At 38.1% G+C, this 20,666-nt stretch overlaps 1 protein-coding gene across 1 annotated transcript; it reads left to right on the forward strand.

Annotated features, from left to right (window-relative positions):
- Positions 1-316: 316 nt before the first annotated feature.
- LOC124406166 (ornithine decarboxylase-like) lies at positions 317-18,448 on the forward strand. Its single transcript, XM_046881529.1, has 8 exons — positions 317-360; positions 3,089-3,304; positions 8,627-8,703; positions 11,414-11,589; positions 13,759-14,059; positions 16,218-16,457; positions 17,836-18,045; positions 18,367-18,448. The coding sequence occupies exons 2-8, from the start codon at positions 3,103-3,105 to the stop codon at positions 18,394-18,396; spliced, it is 1,236 nt and encodes a 411-aa protein (XP_046737485.1). The 5' UTR covers positions 317-360; positions 3,089-3,102; the 3' UTR covers positions 18,397-18,448.
- The last annotated feature ends 2,218 nt before the right edge of the window (positions 18,449-20,666 follow it).

Consider the following 20,666-nt stretch of genomic DNA (forward strand, 5'->3'; position numbering starts at 1 on the left):
ATACATAAGGATCCATAGGTCTAGTTTTTGGTACAGACCGCTTTTTTTGTGTGCTGATGATATCAAAGAGCTATCCGTTTCTACATACCAATTCTCTCGCTCCGGGATATTTATTTATTAGCGGAATAGCCTTGAGCGTTATACTACGTTCTCAAATTCCTTGCCTACTCTATTAGAAACATTTCTATGACACCAGAACTCAGTCTAACGTGAACACGGACTAACACTTTTTTCGACTATCTAACATAGCGCTAGACGTTCAGTTTTCGTTCCGCTTCGTAGTTTGTTACGTTTAGTCCAAGTTGTATTTTTCGAAAAAGCCTGGATTACGATTTGGCTGGATTGTGACCCGTTATTTCGGTAAGTGGAAGCACTTCAAATTTTACTGAAAAACCTCGATAAGCCCCGTGGTGTGATTTTTGTCAGCTATGAGTCGTAGCGTTATTGGTTGAAGTTTGCCGCGTGTGGCCATAGACTTGGCTTAAAATTAGTAGAGATGAAAAAGGGTAGATTTCGTTCGAAACTGCAGGAAAAGAGAGACACATCGAGGCTTTTGGTAAGAATACCAACGTCAACTATATTTTTTACCATAAATGTATCAGATGTTACTCTGCACACGGTCATTTTCACTGTTACTAAAGTAAATGTAATGTATGCAAGTAACCCCCATACATTGAAGTAAATTCTACATTTTAGGAAGTATGTGTTATCAAAAAATCTGACGCGTTCTTCTTTTCCTGCAGTTTTGAGTAGAATCTGCTATTTTATTCTCTCCGTGTACCAAGGATCAATGCTAATTGAAATCGAATACTTCAATTTTCGCTTCAGTTGTCACACACTAGTTTCATCCGCAAGAATGTATTTCACACATTTATACAAAACACCCATGTTAGGTACTATGTATAATGCATGTATTCGAAGTCACAAAGCCTATCCGTAACTTCATAAGTGTTGTTTGAAGTTCGGTAAGCAATGGTAAACCAAAACATAGTCGTATTTGCCATACTCAATTTCATGAAATTTATTTTCATATAACAGAATTATGATTTTATATTCAATATTGTGTGTCATGTTTGTTGACTGAGTCTCATAGACGTACGTTTTTTCTCTCACTAAGACCACGTGGCGCCATGCTTTAGAATGTTTCGACACGTGTTTACACCAATCACGGGGTGTTGAACTGTTTGAAAGTAGTCGGCCAGGTCCGATCGAAGGTCGCAATAAATAAACACATCATTAGAAATAATTGAAATCTTATCTAATCGATTTGACACGCATCAAGTAAAATCTAAATGGATGCCATGTGCTGCTATTTCCGCAATAAACATAAAGTTAGTAGCGACGTAGATCGCAATTCTATCTTTCGTTTATGTGCATTTCTCTTCGAGATATGAGGCCTGAGGTTATAACTAAACTGAAATCACGGCCAGATTCGAGCCATCGTCTTTCAATAACAAACTTTCTAAATCTCAAAGACAGGCTCTGGATTAGGGCAAAGGGCGGCGTCATTGGAGATAGAAAATCTGTTAGGAAACTGCTATGTGTTCTAAACATCATGTAATCAACAAGCAGGTTTGAATGAAAGTTGTTTCTAATCTTCTGTTATAAATTTTTATCCCATGCGAATCAAAAGATCAATTTCCATGACAGTAGAAAAATTCTCTATATCAATATACTATTCAAGATGGAGTGTATGAAAGGAGAGATATATTAGGATTATAAAAAGTTGGCTGATTTTGAGTACAAATAAAAGTCACGCTGTTGAACGTAAGTTGTCCATCTGAAGTTAGTTCAAGATATAACAAGTGTAACAAGTGTAACAAGTGTCACATAAAACAGGCATATCTTTATAAATTTTTCAACTTGTTAACATGAACGACGACGTTGGATTGTACCAAAAATGAACATGGTAAATGTGATTCTTCTCATTAGTTTATTGATACAAATGATTTATTCACTAAGACGAAATTATTTTTTACAACGATTAATATGAACCTACACGATAGTGTAGTGTGGTGTGTCACAAACCAAGTCCTGTTAGTACATGATTTACTTGGAACTCTAACAAACTATTTTCAAGTCCAGGTAAAGATATCATTTCTTTCATTTTACATAAAAGTAAAGCTGAAAACATAACAAAATAGTAGGATTCGAACCATAAGAAAATTTCTTCTAATTCACGTATAATTGAAAACACAAACAGCGCTAATAATGGATTTCATGTATTGTAACTTGTGCGAATGTTCGGAGCTGTAATTAGCACGTGTGAAAACTCGTACGTATAAGGTAAATCTTAAAAATGATGTTAATTATTCACATACGGTCTCCTTTTACAATTATTGGTAGTAAATAGGACCGATCTCACCGACCTAAGACACCCTGTGCTGATAGCTTTTGTGTTGCGCAGACTTGGGGTATGAATTCAGAGCCGAATTTTTTGAAGACTCGAGTTTGTTAAACCAGAGCTTTTTTTTGAAGATACAGTATTTTATACTAGTGATCCGCCCTTTCTCTACTTGCAGACTCGGGTTTGTTAAACCAGAGCTGCCTCTCTCATTAAATCCGGCAAGACACCTCGATTGAAATGCCTATCACAAGAAAAAGGGTTTTTAAGGGGGTATTCTGGTATAGATGCCTAAATTTTGGGCATTTTTCTAACAAGGAACATTAGTTTGGTGTCCCCCTCTGATTTTGTTGAGACTTATGTGCGTTGCCTTCTGAGAGCTTCACCCCCAGACCCCGACCGGGGCTCCGCCGCTGGACCCAGAATTAGGCTTTATTATAAAATTCTTGATTCTTGGTAGATTTTTTCATACCTATGTCGAAAAAAATAATGTGTAGGACACGCACGTAAACTGTTTATGGCTCAACCGATGATTTCAGCAGGCTTTGACTCGCCTCCGGCCTATGGCTCGCGCATGCTGAAAACATCGGTTTCACCGATAAACACTTGATTTACGTGCTAGCCACATAAACTACTATTAAAGTCCGAGTAAAAATCGTAAACTTGACTGATGCGGAATTTGCTGTGCGTATAATTTTTGAATAAGGACAAGCATAAATAGTTCTCAAGCTGTTGACATTATAGGTGTGTCGGTGACGATGGCTTACTACGAACCGGGCTTGGACATGAACTTGAACAAGGTTATGCTTATAAACGATGAGAAGGACAACGTTGAAGTACTCAAGGAAATAATCAAAAGCAATGATCAAGAAGATGCTTTTTATGTTCTGGATGTCGGCAACGTCATTGAAAAACACAAAACTTGGCGTTCTAAAATTCCTAGGGTAGAGCCCTACTTTGGTGAGTACAAGAAAGCTTGAAAACCGTGTTGCAATATGTACATTGTTTGCATATTCACATGAATTTCATCTGAGTGAAAAAACTAATTATCAATCGATTGTATTACAACGTTAACGATAAAGTATTTCATCATGACATCACTTCCTGAGGAGTAGGTATTCACTGCAAATGTCCGATATATAAGTGATTTTGTATATATTGTAAGAACTGTGCTACAAATAAAATATGGGTACGGAGCTTAGTTAAGCGAGCAATTAAAGAGCACGAAATAAAGGCTTTGGGAAAAATGTGTTTTATCACAAAGAACGTGTTTACAGATCAAAGTCTGAAACAGGTCTGTTTTTACAATAATATTGGTTTGCTCAGCAACCCTCTTCATTTTATCACATTAGAAAGCTAAGTTTTCTTGCGTCACATGCCGACTACTAGATCATTAGAAAGGGGGGTAAAACGGGTGATTTCACCCTTTGTAACAATATATATATCGCCTGAATCGGCTGAGACTCCCATAATAAGGTGAACAAAGGTATCTTCGTGATGAATACATAAGGCCAGAGTCTAGTAAACAGTACCTCACAATGAGAGCGCGGGGTGATATTTTGATAATAACAAGTATGAATAGGAGAGGTTCAGGCCACATCCTCCCCGGATCCCGGACAGAACTCACCCTGTATATATATATATATATATATATATATATATATATATATATATATAGGATAAATGCACTTAACAATAAATCAGTCAAGTTGCTGCTTCTTTCATCATAGAAAATAATGTAGATTTTTTTTTTATCTTCTGAAAATATACTATCAGATTTAAGAGGTTCATCAATGAAATCCGTTAGTCAAGAATTATTTCACAAGCTCAAGGAATCTTCATGCAATAAAGACGCGAAATGTATAAAAATTCCAGGAGTCAACTGTTGGCAATTGTCGGAAAGCCATACGTTCATGATCTCTCGTCACAGAATAGCCGCCTAGGGAACACACTAGGTTTATAAACAATCTTTTTGTGTAAAATTCCAGTTAGAAAGTGTGTTGTAAATTTAATTCGATAAAAAAAAAAAATTATTTTTACTTTGAAAAAAAGTGACGAGCGGATGTGTTTTATTTTCTGCTTGAAATGAATCTTAATGTCGCAGAAACAACAACTGAAATAATTATGGAACGACAAGAAACATTTATTTGAATTTGCCTTGGAGCACCGTGTGACAGATCGCAGCGCTTAGGATTCTTTCCTAATTTCACGATAGAAACTGGCAATATCAAATAATACATTGTTCTTGTATTTTTACTGCGATCTGGTTTTGGTACTTGGTGGACTTTTTTATATTTCACATATTTTTACGTAGATTCTATTAATTTTTTTAAAGTATGCGGCAATGATACTACTACATATAACGTACTAATCAATTCTACTGATGTAAGTAAACCACAACTCTTACACCTAATTACTCTTACCACCAAATCCTCAAATTCGATTTTGCTGTACCCAGCGGCCGGCACATCGGCTGGGATCCCATGGGGTAGAACAGTCATAAAAGGAGAATCTTCATTCCCTACTTTTGATTGACACATTTGGCAACCAAATGTGCGATCATAAAACGCAATTTCACTAGCCTTCATTTTTACAACCCCGTCAATGAGACTTTCCAAGATTTCTACTCCTTTTGTTTCCATCCACATAGCCTTTCCAAGAAGCCCTATGAACCAATGTGCCTTCTTCCATAAAGCATTTCCAGGAAATATTTTTTGACCAATCCTAAAAATTCACCAATCCTAATAATCAACCAATCCTGAAAATCCACCAACGAATATACAAACGACCAAACTCCTACACCCTTCCACTTTCTTTTTAAATCTCCCTTTAAAACACCCACCAACAACCAGTCTACCGCCATTCCTGAAACCATCAACATTACTTGTCTTGCATTTCAAACTACAACCAATATTCAAGTTACTATAAATTATTATCAGAGATCAAGAACTTAGTAAAAATAAGCGCGATTCCGGAATTTCATTGTAAAAATATTGTGAAGTTTCAACTAATGCAACTAATTGTACTGCGATTTTTTTTTGATTAAACAGCATCTAATCATTTACATCAACAACCTCATCGTCAACGCGAACTAGCCACACTAAGAAGGTGTCTCTCTATGGCGTAAAAAACAGTTAATAACGTTGTTACAACTGATGACCGCCGTGATGAGAACGCGAAATAGTAATACTGCTGATCCAATTTGCGCACTTATACTTACATGGGTTGATTTTAATTTTCTAATAAGTACCTTACGTCTGATTAGATATTACAGAAGCGTAGGGGAAAAGTGACTCAGGTAATTTCACCGGCGCTAAACATTGTAATCTAACACTACAAAACACATTGCAAGGTAAAAATCAACGATGGAAACTTATTTCTCAACACGTATTATTTAATTGTCAAGCACAAAAAGTATAGCTAAAATTTGTCTGTCTGAATACAACTTTATTTCAGATAGTCTTAAATCTCCGTGAGCACACCTGCACTACGACCCGACGACCTCATATGGGGTCTATGACTCCAGATAATATTGGGCTCTGAATATGTTCACAACTATGCGCTTTTCGAAAAAAAGGTGGAGATACTTTTTGCGTTAAATAATTAGCGAAAATAAAAAATGCAACTTTTGGAAAACGTGGTTGAAATTGACCACACCGCTTCGTGCTATTTAAGTACGGAGAAAACTTTGGGTCAAATGACCCCGTGTGTAGACGAAGAATTAGACTCTTAAGGGGGTGCCAAGGTTGACTTTGACGTTGAGCTATACCTATATCTCCAAATATCGAAGTCCATGTATCTCGAACGTAAAAAAGGGCCTAACAGCCCTATTCTATACGCTATTCTGAACAAAAATACTAAAACACAGTTTCATTTTACGAAAAATGAAGATGCATGCATTCGACGAATTTACTATCGTGATTTCATAGAATTAGGGCCATTCCTTCTTTCAGAAGGATCCACAGCTCCATAAGAGAACCATATCCATTGTTGATCCCTAATAGAAATCCACAAGAATCCATAATATCTACGGTTTGACTAAAGCTGGTGATGTATGTCCATTGGATGTCTATGAGTATTAGTGCGCATTTCATCCATGCCCTGAATTCCCATAATTAAGCACTTTATTGTCCTTGAGTGCATAGTCTATGTTGATACCTAGTCCTCAGACGGTTTGTTCGGGTCGAAAGAAAATTAGCACATTAAAATTTCTAACATTTTTCATGATACGTACACAGAAGTCAATGATACAAGAATGACTTCACTTAAAGGTATTACTTTGTTCACCATAAGATTCATGATATCTCCGATGAAGATGTATGTGGATATCTAATAGAGTTCTGTTAGATCTACAACAACCGGACATTTAAATCTGTCATAGAGCTCTATTGTGCTTCATTTCGGTTTAAATGGATGTCTAGTAAAGGTATTGCATATCCATCATGGATGTCCATGATGTGTTCATTAGAGATGAATGTTTCGTATGGGTATATAGTTTATAGTATAGAGTTCGGGGGCCAAGTGATCGAGGCGTTCTTGGATGAATCGATCTTGTGTTTGCATTTAGCAACCGACGATGACCGGGATATTGGATCTCTGTAGTATTTGGTACAAAATATTTATACGATTCCATTGGCGTCGAAACGATACCGATTCTTATTCTTTGATGATAGTGTATTTCATTCCTTTACCATTTTTCGAGCTGTGAAGGTTTTTTCCCGAACTGTGAATATTTATGTATGGGCTGTGAAGGATTTTTCCGAGCTGTGAATGTTTGTGCCCAAGTTGTGCAGGTTTGTGTCTGAGCTGTGAGAATGGTAGGACGCAAATATCCGATCAGGATTAACCTTTCAGAATCCAACGTTTCCGATCGATGCGGCCCTCTCAACGTTATGACGCAACTTGTCTGACGATTTGGTAAGCTGTTTGTTTGCCTAATGCATGACTCATAGTTGACAGCGTGGTCTTTTTATAGATCAAGTCCCTGAGTCAGTTGAACAACTGTATGCAGTAGCAAATTCGTTTGAGTTTGAAGCAAGTGCGGGTCCAGATCCTTCAACGTTTTGCTAATTAGCACGGACCGTTCAGTGTCACGTCGATACTTGTTTGAAAACTGTCTGGTTTCCTAAATTTCGAGAATTCGTAGTTTCAATGTAATGGCAAATAATCTGAAACCTGCAAAGGTGATTTTGCTAAGTTGGTGACGTCGTCAAAATTCCTACGGAACAAGTAGCAACCCGTTGGAGGCAGGCGTTTAGGGTCGAATGTGTAACGTCATCGACGATAAATGCTGTGCGTTAAAGAGAATCTTTCGGTACAGCTTAGATACACGGCTTGTAGGAAGCGTGCCGGTCTATCTGGGAATATGATCTGTGTGTCGTATTCCACCTCAGATGTAACGACAGAAGCAATATAAGAAGACCCGATGCAGAGGGACAGTAGCTTATGGTAGTTGTTTATTATCGTCCTGTTCGCGTACGTAGTAACACGTTGCAGGACGGCATTTGGGGTCGAATGTGTGACGTCATCGTCGAGAACATTCTTACGTACGCTTATTCTGAGCATCACGCGAGTTATTACTGGGTTGAGCGGAGTTGTGCAAAGGATAGAATATAACGATACCTGATACCTTAGAAATTTATCACCACCACAGTTTTTCGAGAAGCCTTTATCCGCAGGATGCCTCTCGTCGAAGGGAGGATGATGATGCTCGAACTGTATGCGTGAACTTGCGCGCCCTGCGCGCTTATGTGTATGTGTGTGTCGGTATCTGTGTCGCAGCAATTTCATGCTCATGGCTGACGATTCATGAACTCATTATCACTTCTGCCCCCCACCCTTGAAGTGACGACGATGATACCACCACTTCCCCCTGCCCTTCTTTCCCTTACCCTCGAAGTACGTGTGCGCATACTAGCTGCGCGGATTTCGAATTTCCCGCGGTTTCGCATGCGTACTAGGTCGATTTGGGGACTTTACAAAAATTTTGTGTAGCCTCGGAGCCCTGCAGCCTATCTACTTATACTACCTTCAGATTTCAAATGTCTGCCATTAATTCTAACTCCAAGCCAGTGTCAAGTGAGTTTAATCTCGTATGCAGGGGGAATGGTTTCGAAGAGGGGATTGGACTTTAGCTACGGCTAGGATCGGTCCGTGGAAAATAAGCAGGATATAAGCATTCTCCCGCATTTGTACATTTTACTAATTTAACCGTTATTTTTAAACTAAGTGGAATGCCCCTACAATATACAACAGTTGCTTATCAGAAATACTCCATTTCAGCTATGAGATGCAATCCCGATCGAATGGTGGTCTCAACATTAGCTGCTCTCAACGTCGGTTTTGATTGTGCCTCAAAGGTAAGATACCGTTACCAGTTCACGATTATTTATAGGCTACGTAAGTTGTGAAAACAGGTTTGTTTTGATGCAAATGGGGGTGATTAACTCGTATTATGTTAATGCAGCGGTGTGCGGTGCGGTGAGTGTATACCTCTTTTCCTGGACGTTTACCCCAGGCCAGTCAGATATTTACATAGAATTGCATAGACTTTCGTTTCCAGAGCGGTGTGAGTGACAGGAGTAATTGAAAGCGTGCAAAGAAAGAGTGAGAATCTGGCGGGATATGACAGGTGAGCAGGAGAAGAAAGAGTGGGGAAAGGGAGGGAAAGAGAGACTGAGGGTAGAAAAAGGAGGAAAAGACATCAAGGGGAAGGTGCAGCTAGGCGAGTGCTTTGAGTTGAAAGAGCCGGGGAAAGTAGCTAGGAAGAAAGGTGACAGTGTAGAGAGGAGATAGGTTAAGTCGAGCGCGGTAGAGCGTAGCAGCATAGGTAATATGTGTAAGAATAGTGAAGGAAGGGTGAAAGAGAGGCAGCCCAAGTAAAGTAATTTTAATAGTTATCACCCTACGTTACAATACTCTGTCGAGACGGAGTCTGATAACAAAATCAATTTCTTGGACGATATGGTTACTAATAATCCCTCTATCATCGAAACCAACTGGTGTCAGAAACCAACATGGTTGGAAAGATATCTAATCTTTAATTTTCACCACCTGAAATCTTATAGAATCGGTACGATCATAATTCGTCTCTATAACCACGCATGATGTTGCGTGACAAAAAGTAAGATTACACGAGAGGTACAAGAATCCAGAATAGTGGGGAATAGAAGTAGCGAAGTATGGGTGATAACGATTGGCGTGTGGCTAGATGAAAATAAGAGGACAGGATGGAGGCTATAACGTTTATGTAAGAAGCGTGGAAGAGTTAGCAGGTAGAGGCAAGAGGTGCTGGAAAAAGATGGGAGAAGACATTTGTGGACGACGGTTGATAATCTGAACGGAACCGGCTTTTATTTCAAATCTAGTCATTCATCACGTTACGCAAGGTATTCCTCATTTGCAGTTTTTCGACTGATTCGTTTCCTTACTTCAAGATTGTTTCAAATCTTACCTTTAATCATAATACTCATTTTCCAAAGACTAAATTGTTATTTTAAAACAAATAAAAATCTACAATTTATGTCAAATAATAACGTGTTTTAGTGTAGCTGAACCTTTTCTAATGATACTTAAATATTCAACGCTTTTAAGGGAAGCTCTGGGTAAAATCTTACGTAAGAAAGGAGAGGGAGGGGGGGGGGAGTTTTCGATACATTTTATGTGTTTTTACTTCGGGAAAGGGGGGGAAGGGACAAGAATGGCCAAAATCGTCCTTAAGTAACTAACGAATGGCCCCTAACGCATTAAGACCGTTAGGCGCAGAACGATATAGTTCATTAATTCCGCTATGACTCTCACTTGTATGAGACCAAAGATTTTTCACAATTACTAATCGCAATAATCGAAGATGAATTCTTGTTGAATCTCGTTTTTGAACATTTCAGATTGATAGGAATCGAAAGGAATTCAATTTGGCATGATTGAATTTTTTTTTAATCTGTTTTAAACCGAGGGGCGACGCACTTCGAGATCATTGATACAACCTTTGCCTTATACGACGTTGTACTCTGATTCTTGGAAATTTACACGGCTCAAATATACTAAATAACGAAGGTGTTCTATTCGCCGATTGGAATAACCTTGACGCGCCACACGCTCGTTATTCGTAAGGTTGGTGTGTGATTTTTGTCGTTCGGTATGCTGTCGAGACGTTAGCGAGCGTTAGTCGACGCTTATGCCATTTTATCCTGCGTAACTCGAAATAATTCGAGTGATGTTTTCCTCAGCAATTAAGAATCATCTTTCAAATAGCTTATACATTTTTTAATACTGCTCAAACTATTTTAAAATTTCATCCAATCTCGTTCCGATATTTCCCGATGCTCTAAGAGCAGTAAGAGACGTGAAGAAATGCGAGTGCTATGGCGCGCTATTTGTTCTTAGCCGTCACTTATTTTATGTTATTCGAGATTCTTTGACGTTGTGCTACATTGCATAGTTATTCGCTTGATTTTTTTTTAGCGATTGATTTAGAACAATTTTATTTGTACATACATGGATGATTTCTTCTCCTCGTACTCAGAGGATACGTTAAACGGATAGGAACCACATTATCTGGCGTTAACCGGTACTTGGCAAATAAAGGCTAGACTTAATCTAATTTATTTTAACTTCAAAATATCATGATTTCAGAGTACGCTATCCCTCGTTTCAAACCAAAACTTTCAGAAGTGAAATGATTCACGGTTTCATCTTTGATTATTGGGATTAGCTTCGAATAGTAATCGTAAGAAATCTTTGGTTTCATACACGTGAGAGTTATAACGGAATGAACTAGATATCGTTTTGCGCCTAACGTTTTTATTACTGCATTACACTAAAAGTGCCCTACTGTGCGTCGCCAGGCCGAGCCTTACCCATGCTGACGATGAGTGGATCCGCACGGTACCGCAGCAACGGTGGACGTTGGCCTTTACTAAAATCCCGATGCAATATACTTACGAGAAGGACAACAGTCCACATTCATTGATAATAATTAATTAAGTATTATGCTCACTGGTATATCACAGCAGATCTTGTGTGCCCTCGATGAGAGGCAAGAGGATGTAAAAACGAAATGTCTTTCAGCACGAGATCGAGCAAGTACTATCGATTGGAGTACCAAGGGAACGTGTAATTTACTCTAGTGCCGTAAAACTGCATTCGCACATAAGATATGCGCGGAAAGCCGGAGTGGATGTACTCACGGTCGGCAGCAATGAATTGGAACTGACTAAGATCAAGAGCATCTTTCCAGAGGCGAAGTGAGTACATTCGTAAAGTATAAGAAGAATAATTGTAGTTACAAGTCATATTCGCGTGATTTTTATGCAATATTCTGAGTTTTTGACTTATACCTTTTTGATTCATTGGCATATTCAATTGTGACAGAATCTAACACGTTCGGATAGGATACAGACAAGATTTCCAGATAGACCTTTACAGATTCGATTCGTATCTGTCCGTGTCTGTCAGTGTCCTGTAAATATCTTGTCCGAAACGTGTCGGATCCTGTTGAGAATTTTTAGTATTTTAGCAAGGATTTACTTGTGTACTGTATGATTAAAAAATTTTTGGTAGAAAATCAAATTTATGATCGGTGGTTGAACAAATTCCAATCACAAGTTACTTTTGTGATAGGTGAATCTAAAAAAAATTAATTATAACTTATCTTTATTATGAGTAACTGTAGAAAATTCAATCACTGATTGCTTTCATGACTTACAACCAAACGTCGGCCCTTTTGGTAGAATAAATGAGACTTATATGGATAATAAAATGAAAATTTCTTTTAATTCAACTTTTTTCATGATCGTAAATAAAACACAAAGGTACTTAACAATTAAATTTTTCGAATTACCCTTGACGAAAAAAAATTTATAATTCATTTCTTTATGGAGTGAAAACATAAGGCTGGGAAGAATGAGAACGGATAAAAGAAATACAAGATGCAAATACCTTGAAGGGGCAATCTGGGTAGATAGAACAACGCGGATATATTGTTAGGGAGGAAATGAAGAGTCATAAGATTAGAATAAGCACCGGCAGAAGGGTGATGCGTTTCGAAAAGAAGACAATGTTAAAACAGGAGTTTTTACTAAGAAAGTGCTGGGAAGAGAGAATACGGGAGAAAATAGAGGAGAAGGAAAAAGTGACTACTACTGGAGGAAAGAGATAGCTACAACGGGATTAGAGAGATAGATAAATAGATAGATCTATAAATATGGTTTATTGCATTGTACATACATCAGGTTGGTTAAAAAAAGTTTGGTTTCTCGTTCGTACCCTCTCAAATGTTGGTGTTTGATAGAAAAGATCCGCCCAAAAGATAAGCTATTTAACTCAAGCAAGGTGTTTATAAAGATGCAAAACTCCTATATCGCTCAATCGATCAGAGTAAAACTTGGGCAGTGAATGCCTTATTTTGGCGAAAAGTGGAGCGTCTTTTTAATTTTTCAAAATAAGTAAAAAAAACTTTACAGATTGGTTACCACACACAAAAATTGGCCAAATTTTCACAGTTGCACTGAATGGATCGAAATCTCCCGTATGATGCCTTTCGTCGGTGATGAAACACACATTTTGAGCCCAGTCCCATGAGATTTGATGGTGAAATGACGAAATGGCAGCTTAACACACCCGCCTTCTCTATTAGGAGTTCCGAAATCCAGATTAAGTCATATGTTCGGCTCTGGACCTAAGAAATCCACAGCGCAGTACTACCTCCAATTGGGATGACTGAATCTCCGCAAACTGCATCTCCGGCGTGATAAACCTCCGGCAAGATCGGTCCTTACTCTCACCTAACAAAAGGAAGCCGCAATTCAATTTTCACCTTGTCTTTTTAGCTATGAGCAGCGGTGAAGCATCCACCACAACAAACGATTTTTCGCACGAGCTATATCAGCACTTACCGAAAATCGCAATCGTTACAATATATATCCGTATATGAAAGAACACAATGTTACCCCACTTCGAATAATCTATGCCAGCGCCGCCATCGGCACGAATTAGAACTATAATTTGATGAAATTTCGGCCACAGCTAGCTTCACATAAGAAGCGCCGATTGGACCCTCCTTCTCTCTACCCTTCATAGTTCCGCGCTGTGAGAACTCACGGATATTCGCTTTGAGCCGCGCTTTTGGAACCCTCATTTGGGCATAATGTCTATGTTATATCTTATGGAGAAAATTTAGTTAAAGCGGCTGCCACCGTTAATATTGGAGCGCTTCGATCGTTTCGGCTACCCCTCCACCGACGGCTCATGGTGAATACATGCCTGCGAAGTTAGCAGCACGAGCCGAAAGTGTTTGTGGCCGACGCTGCAAACTTCACACTGATCGGAGATCAACCACTTTCCGCACCTGTAGCACAAAATACTATTCTTACTTCACGCCCTCTAACTAGGACTTCTTTTTCATTGCTCGACAGAATACTCATTAGCTTCGGATGCGATTCGACAACGGAGGTGAGAAGAATCGGAGCGAAACAGTGTTGCGATCCGCACAATGAGGTACCGAAGATATTGATAAAGGCCAAGGAACTTGGAATTGACGTGCTTGGGTTTAGTTTCAACGTGGGTAATCAGTGTGCGAAGCCGTCCGCCTATACCCGCGGATTGAGAATGGCATTGGGCATGATTGGTTTCGCCAAGTCACTGGGTCTAGAGGGGATCAAGCTGATAGATATCGGAGAGGTCTTTCTCGGCGAAAATGGTAGTTCAATCAACCAGGTCGGTAGACATACATAAATATACGATGTAGAGTATACCTTATAACCTGTAAAAATTACTAATTCTGTCCTATAACGTGTGTATGGCACACGCAGCTACCGATCAGCCATGCATGCATCTTATTTACAGAGAGGAAATTGCTATAACTCTAGAATTTATTTTGTATTATGCCATATCGCAATGTATTCCGAGTTAGAAAGTTCGAGAGTTTATCAAGTCGTACATATTTTATAATAGGGAGCTAATTTCGAATTGATGAGTTTTTCATACCACGTCTGGCTAAGTTTTCACTATTGGATATTCTGTTTTACACTTTTCCACGTTCTGGAGTAAGTATTTCGGTTATATTTTACGGTCTGTTCCAAGGCTGAGACACTTCGGCCAGATTCTGTTTTTCAGTCATGGTTGGACGACAATTGCAAAAAGCAATAGATATTTCGATCGAAGAGCAGAGAAGAATCTCAGGGGGTTTGGAATTACTTCCTCGAGCCTAATTCAAATTTTTTCATTTATTGCTATGCGTATGAACTGTGTCAGCTCTCTGTAAATAACGCAGTCCTCTATATAATGTAATACTACTGGAAAACTTTATATCTAGTAACTTTCTCATTCATTATCACGCCCCATTCTGTAGGGTATGTTCTGATACGCAACAAAATTCTCACGGGAAAATTCTTTTGAAATGTAAAATTCTTGAAAAAACTTTTCTGCTCCCAAACAGGTGAAAGAATAACCCTCTTACGAATTCGGGTAGGCATTCATTAAATATATTGGTTCAATGCAAAATGGTAACTTGGTTTATTTATAACAATATTCGAAATGTTTGATACATTTTTTTTGTGTTTGTGTGTATGTGGGCGTGTGTCGTGTGGAATTGCTTAAAGGGCAGAGGGATTTAGCGGGAGGATGTGTCCGGGAGGGTGGTGTTCTTGGGGAGCATGTAGGGAAAAATGATGTTTTAGGTTGCGCTTATCGTCCTTTCGTTCTCCTCCTTACTGAAGTCATAGTTTCTACTCTCCATTTTCCTTCAGCTGCATCTGTCTCTCGCTTCAACTCATATCGCCTTCTTCGTTAATATTTACTAATTTATTAAATCTCACTTGGATATTTCTTTTTTTTTTATTGAGTTTGATTTATGCATGATCGATAGTTCCTATTTTCTACGAAGTTTTTTTCTTTATTTCTGTTTGGGTTGTCCTTCCCCTTGGTTCATCATTTGTATGGTCTGCCTGTTCCGTCTATCCGCTGTAGCTGCATCTTTCTGGAGATTCGTCGTCAGGCATGCGGTTTTCTAATGTTTGTATTGTTTTATGTCGTATGCTAGCATATTCTATTTGGTTAATTTTTTCCTGTGTGCCATCCAAATTTGGTATATTTATCGTTATTAATGGTTGTTGGTGCCTTTAAATTTGAAAAATATCCAAAAAACCTTTAAAAAAACAGCCATGACACTAGACGACCCCCATAAGTTACAAAGTTGAATATTACGTCGCTTTGTGAAGAACTGTTTGGTTGTTGAGGGCAAAAGACAGACGGTAAAAAACTTCGTACTGTTAAATACACGTACCGTATTTAAAAAGTTGCTCAATAGTTTTTAGAAATTTCGGAATTTTCTCAATTAGATGCTGTTTATTTGCGGTCTTATTTAAAATGTTCTTGTTTCTCTTTGGTTACAGACTACGAATAGACATATTTAGTTTCCATGCGTGTAATACATTCAAGATATTTATGAAATCATAGATTTGTTCGAGCAAAAGAATTGATGCATTGCTAAATAAACTCTGTTTCAGTTGAAAATTACAGTGAAGACCTGATAGTTTTGACATTGTTTATTACAATGGTAGAAAATGTCATTTTAAGAGATTGGTCACAGGATTTTTCAAAAAAAATTTAAATCAATCCAACAGAGATTTGACGAATAGCTTAATGCTTACTTTTTTTCGTTTGAAACACAAAATAAATGAATGCCTGTTTGAATTTATTTGAAATAGAAAATGAAAAATGTCATTTTGCATTTTAATTGCATATTTTAAATAAAACCATTTCAAACGTTACCTAGCCTTGCTTATAAGTATGTTTATCCGGTCGATAACAAAGTGCCGGACAAAGCATCCCCACGGTATAAGGCGACATTCTATGATATTCAAATTCTCCTCAGTTTGCCGTGGCAATCAACGAGGTGCTCGATGAGATTGACCCGTCGATAAAAATAATTGGCGAAACTGGAAGGTATTACGTCCACTCAGCCTTAACTCTCGCGAGTATGGTATACGGGAAACGATCTGTAGAGGAGAAAAGCGGCACGAGGTACATGTACTACATCAACGACGGTACTTATGGATCCTTCGGCGAAATTATGAGGAATATCAATACCAGAATACCTCGTCCTCTGAATAAAGTGAGTTCAAAACGAGTTTGTTTGATGTTTGTTCCTTAAGGTCATGTAGTACCCCTACCTTTACCGACCGAGCAAAGTCAATCTTTTTCTTCCTATACTAGCGATCTCAATATTGCATGAAAACAGCTGCACGATGGCTCATTTGACTTCTCATGTTTTCCGGAATTGCGGAAATTATCTCAGCTCTCCGATTTTTGGAACCTGAAATTCAGTAAATGTGAGAATGTGTCAAATTTGATTTTCGGGATATGAGTAACTTTCCTGAAGTCCGCTACAAAAGAGCAATGCACTATCGAAATTTGAACCCTTTCCGTTTATTTGTTGATTTATTATAGGAAGAAAAAGGGTAGGTGCTCGGTTGGTAAAGGTAGGAGTACTACATAACCTTAAAGAGGTTGGTGAGCGCTTCTCAAGGGCAGCCTATGCTTATGACCGATGGTTCCCAGAGTCGTTTTCAACTGATAAAATAAAAAAATATTCAAAGTAAAGGTTTTTAACAAATTACAAATGTAATATGCATCATTTGTCATCTCATCACTTTTTACAAATGAAGTGAATTGTATTTCGCTACTATACAATTCCAAAAGAATATCTTATGAGCATTCGCTCAAGGATTATGTGTGAAACCTCGTGCAAAACACTTCATATTTTTGACTGTTATTCGCAAACGATACTAACAAAGCTTTTCATACTTTACCAACATCTTTTTAAGAGTACCGTCCATCATTTAGATAGTTTTTCATTCAATGCCTACATTTTTTATCTGTGATTTTGACGGTAAGCGGCATTTCGCCGGATACTCGTCACGTACCGCCATAAGCGCCTGTGTATAAGTAGTAAAACTTCAACTATCAATTACTCGGAACCTATGCAGACCATCCATTTGAGGTTCTGCATAGTAACGTAATTAAGATCAATCAATATTGTCTAATAATTTGGGCTGCGTGACTACATTCTAATTTTCCTCACCAACCTCCTTAAATCCCAGTATCGACTGCGCTCTTACGTTTCGGGCCGCATTTACCTGTCATACAGGGTGTCCCATTTTAAATAATACAGCTGAATATCTTGAGAAGCAATGGCCAAAGAAAAAAATGTTTGGTGTAAAAAAAGTTAACCTTCATATCACCTTTGCGCTTTCACTCACAGGATAACCAATATCACCAGTATCTGCCCCCCTCGGTACCCAACAATTTTTACACCAAACATTTTTCTCTATGACCATTGCTTCTCAAGATATTCAGCTGTATTGTTTAAAATTAGACACCCTGTGTATGTAACAGCCGATTCCGCATCACGCTAACTAGCGTTTTCAATATTGATATACCTGATAGAAGGTAATTCCTTTACGTGATTAATTGTAAATTTCGGTTTTCAGCCGCTAAACGAAACGACCCATCTGTCCTCAATTTGGGGTCCAACGTGCGATAGTTACGATTGTGTCGTGCGTGAGTGCGAATTCCCGGAATTGCAAATTGGCGATTGGCTGGTGTGGCCAGATATGGGCACTTATACGGTGACTTTTGCTGTGAACTTCAACGGCTTTCGCCGACCTGCAGTATTTTCTATCATTACCCGAAAACACATGGTAAGATCCTGAGCTGCTCGATTGACGCATTCCTATAACTGCCTTCGCGTGACTGAAAAGCTTCACGACACTTGGTTCTAACGCTTGTTCTAGGTCGTCATATATTATTTGAATTTTCGATGACTATCTTTCCATTCCGTGTTGTTCATATTTCCGGTGAATAGCGATCGCCATCCATGTAATATAACTTACAGAATACAACCGACAACAATATATTGCAAATTGTAGAAGTGTAAACTGTTAGAAAACGAATCTTCACTTAATATATTATTATTAAATTCTCCAGGAGTGCTTGGTATTATTTAATTTCCATGGTTGCAGGAATTCATTGCTAACCAAGCTTCCTGTTGAAAGATGCGTGCTATTCTCGGCAGAAGAAAGAAGTATGGAGCTCTTTCATCCTTCACACGCAGAATAAATACGTAGTAACGAAACTGTAAACAGATATGTATGGTCAGGTAGCGAATTAAATAGGTTATAATTACAATAAGTTAGGATCTAAGATAACTAGGTTAGTAGAAAAAAGGGAGGATGTAAAGAGATATGTATGGTCATAATATGTATGTAAGGTGTAAAGAGAATAAACGGTGGTGTCCTCAGTTCCGTGTGAGACACGATAGCCTATACACGTGTCTCTTCATTACCCTACCTGATATTATAACAACGACGTTGGCGCTTTTTGAATGACTCAATTTTACGCATGGTGTCATTTAGTGTATGTTACCTAACCTCAATTTTACGCGCTTTCAATGACACCTTCAATGCTTCTCAAATCAAACTTCCTGTACAGGTGTTGCAAGAATATCGTGAGGAACACGTGCGGGTGGGCGATATCCAACTGCTTTCGCATTTCGAGAAATCCCTACATGCAATGGGATCCAGACTTATGTACCTTTATGCCCTTTAGCAGTAAACTTGTAAATCTGGCACTTGACCGTTAACTAAGGATATATAAAGACTCATAGCCCTGGGTTATTTTACGTAACAGAATACCAAGTCCGGCCGGGTTTGGGAGTATTAACAGTTTCACGTATTATTAAGCAAGCAGCTGATCACGCTGGTAAGAGAAGCTCTTCGCAAGAAACTACTATCGCGTGCATAACGTTGGTAACAGACTGTCGTCGTCGTGAAATTGAAAAGTTGAAAAGATCCCGTACAAGAAATATATACGCCACAATTATACAAAGGAAGAATAAATGTCAATGAAATAGATGAAAGTGTATCGTTTATTTATATTTACCCGAATATATCAAATCATTTATAGGCGACAGCGGCATCTCTAAGACGTTCAATTCATCTTTTCAAAGTTTTTTACGAAGTCAACTTTGAGCTGCAAGTGTTTTGGAAAAAAGTTGCACTGTATCATTTTTAGTTTCAATCGTTTCAATAATATTCCTATGAAGAATTTTATTTTCCTTGAAAATATCCGATAAATTCTGAGAGACTCTTCTCTTTGACAGAAGCACGTTGAAGATATCTCAAAGGCGAACCTATTTCCTGAGTTTTTTCCAAAATTTGGAAACGGTAAAAATAGATAATGAAAATAGATCTATCGCGGGGCCCGTTGTAAAATAACTGGAATGAAGAATAAAAGTCTTGTGAATTTGTTTTAAATTTTGATAAGCTGTTAACATTGTCTTTTAGTAATAGAAATTTTTGGAAATGAGATGAAAAATAGCTAAGAACTTTGAATTTATCTTCTGCATAATATTGACGTACTTACCAAAACCTGTTTTACTTCACAATCGTTGAAATGCTAAATATTGATTATTGTCAATTTATAGTTTTGTAAAGTGTTAAAAAAGACGGGAAAAAATCTTTTTCTGACAGGGAAAATTTTGAAATGTTCAGAATCACATAAATAACATTATTGAAAAATTAACGGTTGTTTTTCAATAACTGATTTTCAACGGCAATAATCCGATGGCTTTCAAATCATTAAATACCGTTTCCAACGCAACATTATCCGTAAAGTCAATTCTTATCCTGCCGGTCGCACTTACTACCGTTATCAAAACTTACTCATCATCAGAATTAAGGTATTCGATGATTATTTATCAGTCAACTTACCTGTATGAAAAGGTAAATCGATTGAATAACTTTACCAGAGAAAGCTGTTTTTTCTTCACAATTGTTTAAATATTATATTTTTCCGATTTTGGTATTTTTTATTGCGTTTAACTAAATAATCTAATCAAGGATCAGAAAAGGAAGGAAATTACGTGAATACTGAACTATACTTGATAACAAGCAAATAAACTCATCACGCCATCAGCACTCGAGGCATACCCAACATACTGTTATCAGCTAAGCACGATAGAGCACGAATTAGTCGAGCAGCAAGTATGAGACCCATTGAGATGCCCATCTTCCATAAACTCGCTTACGACGTCCACTGCTTCATTGACAATATTCAACACCGAATACCCGAGACCACGGTCTTGTATTGTAAAATGTCCTCATGACGTCAGAGCCTGGTTGAAGGCGCCATTTTATCACGACATAACCCAAGTTTTTCATTTTAATGGAGGCAAATGGAAATTCTTGGGTTTTCAAAACTACTCATGTCACATATATTAATGAAACATAATCAATAACATCCCTGTTCTGCTATCCAGACG

Source organism: Diprion similis, chromosome 1, assembly GCF_021155765.1.
Source record: "Diprion similis isolate iyDipSimi1 chromosome 1, iyDipSimi1.1, whole genome shotgun sequence".
NCBI lineage: Eukaryota > Metazoa > Arthropoda > Insecta > Hymenoptera > Diprionidae > Diprion > Diprion similis.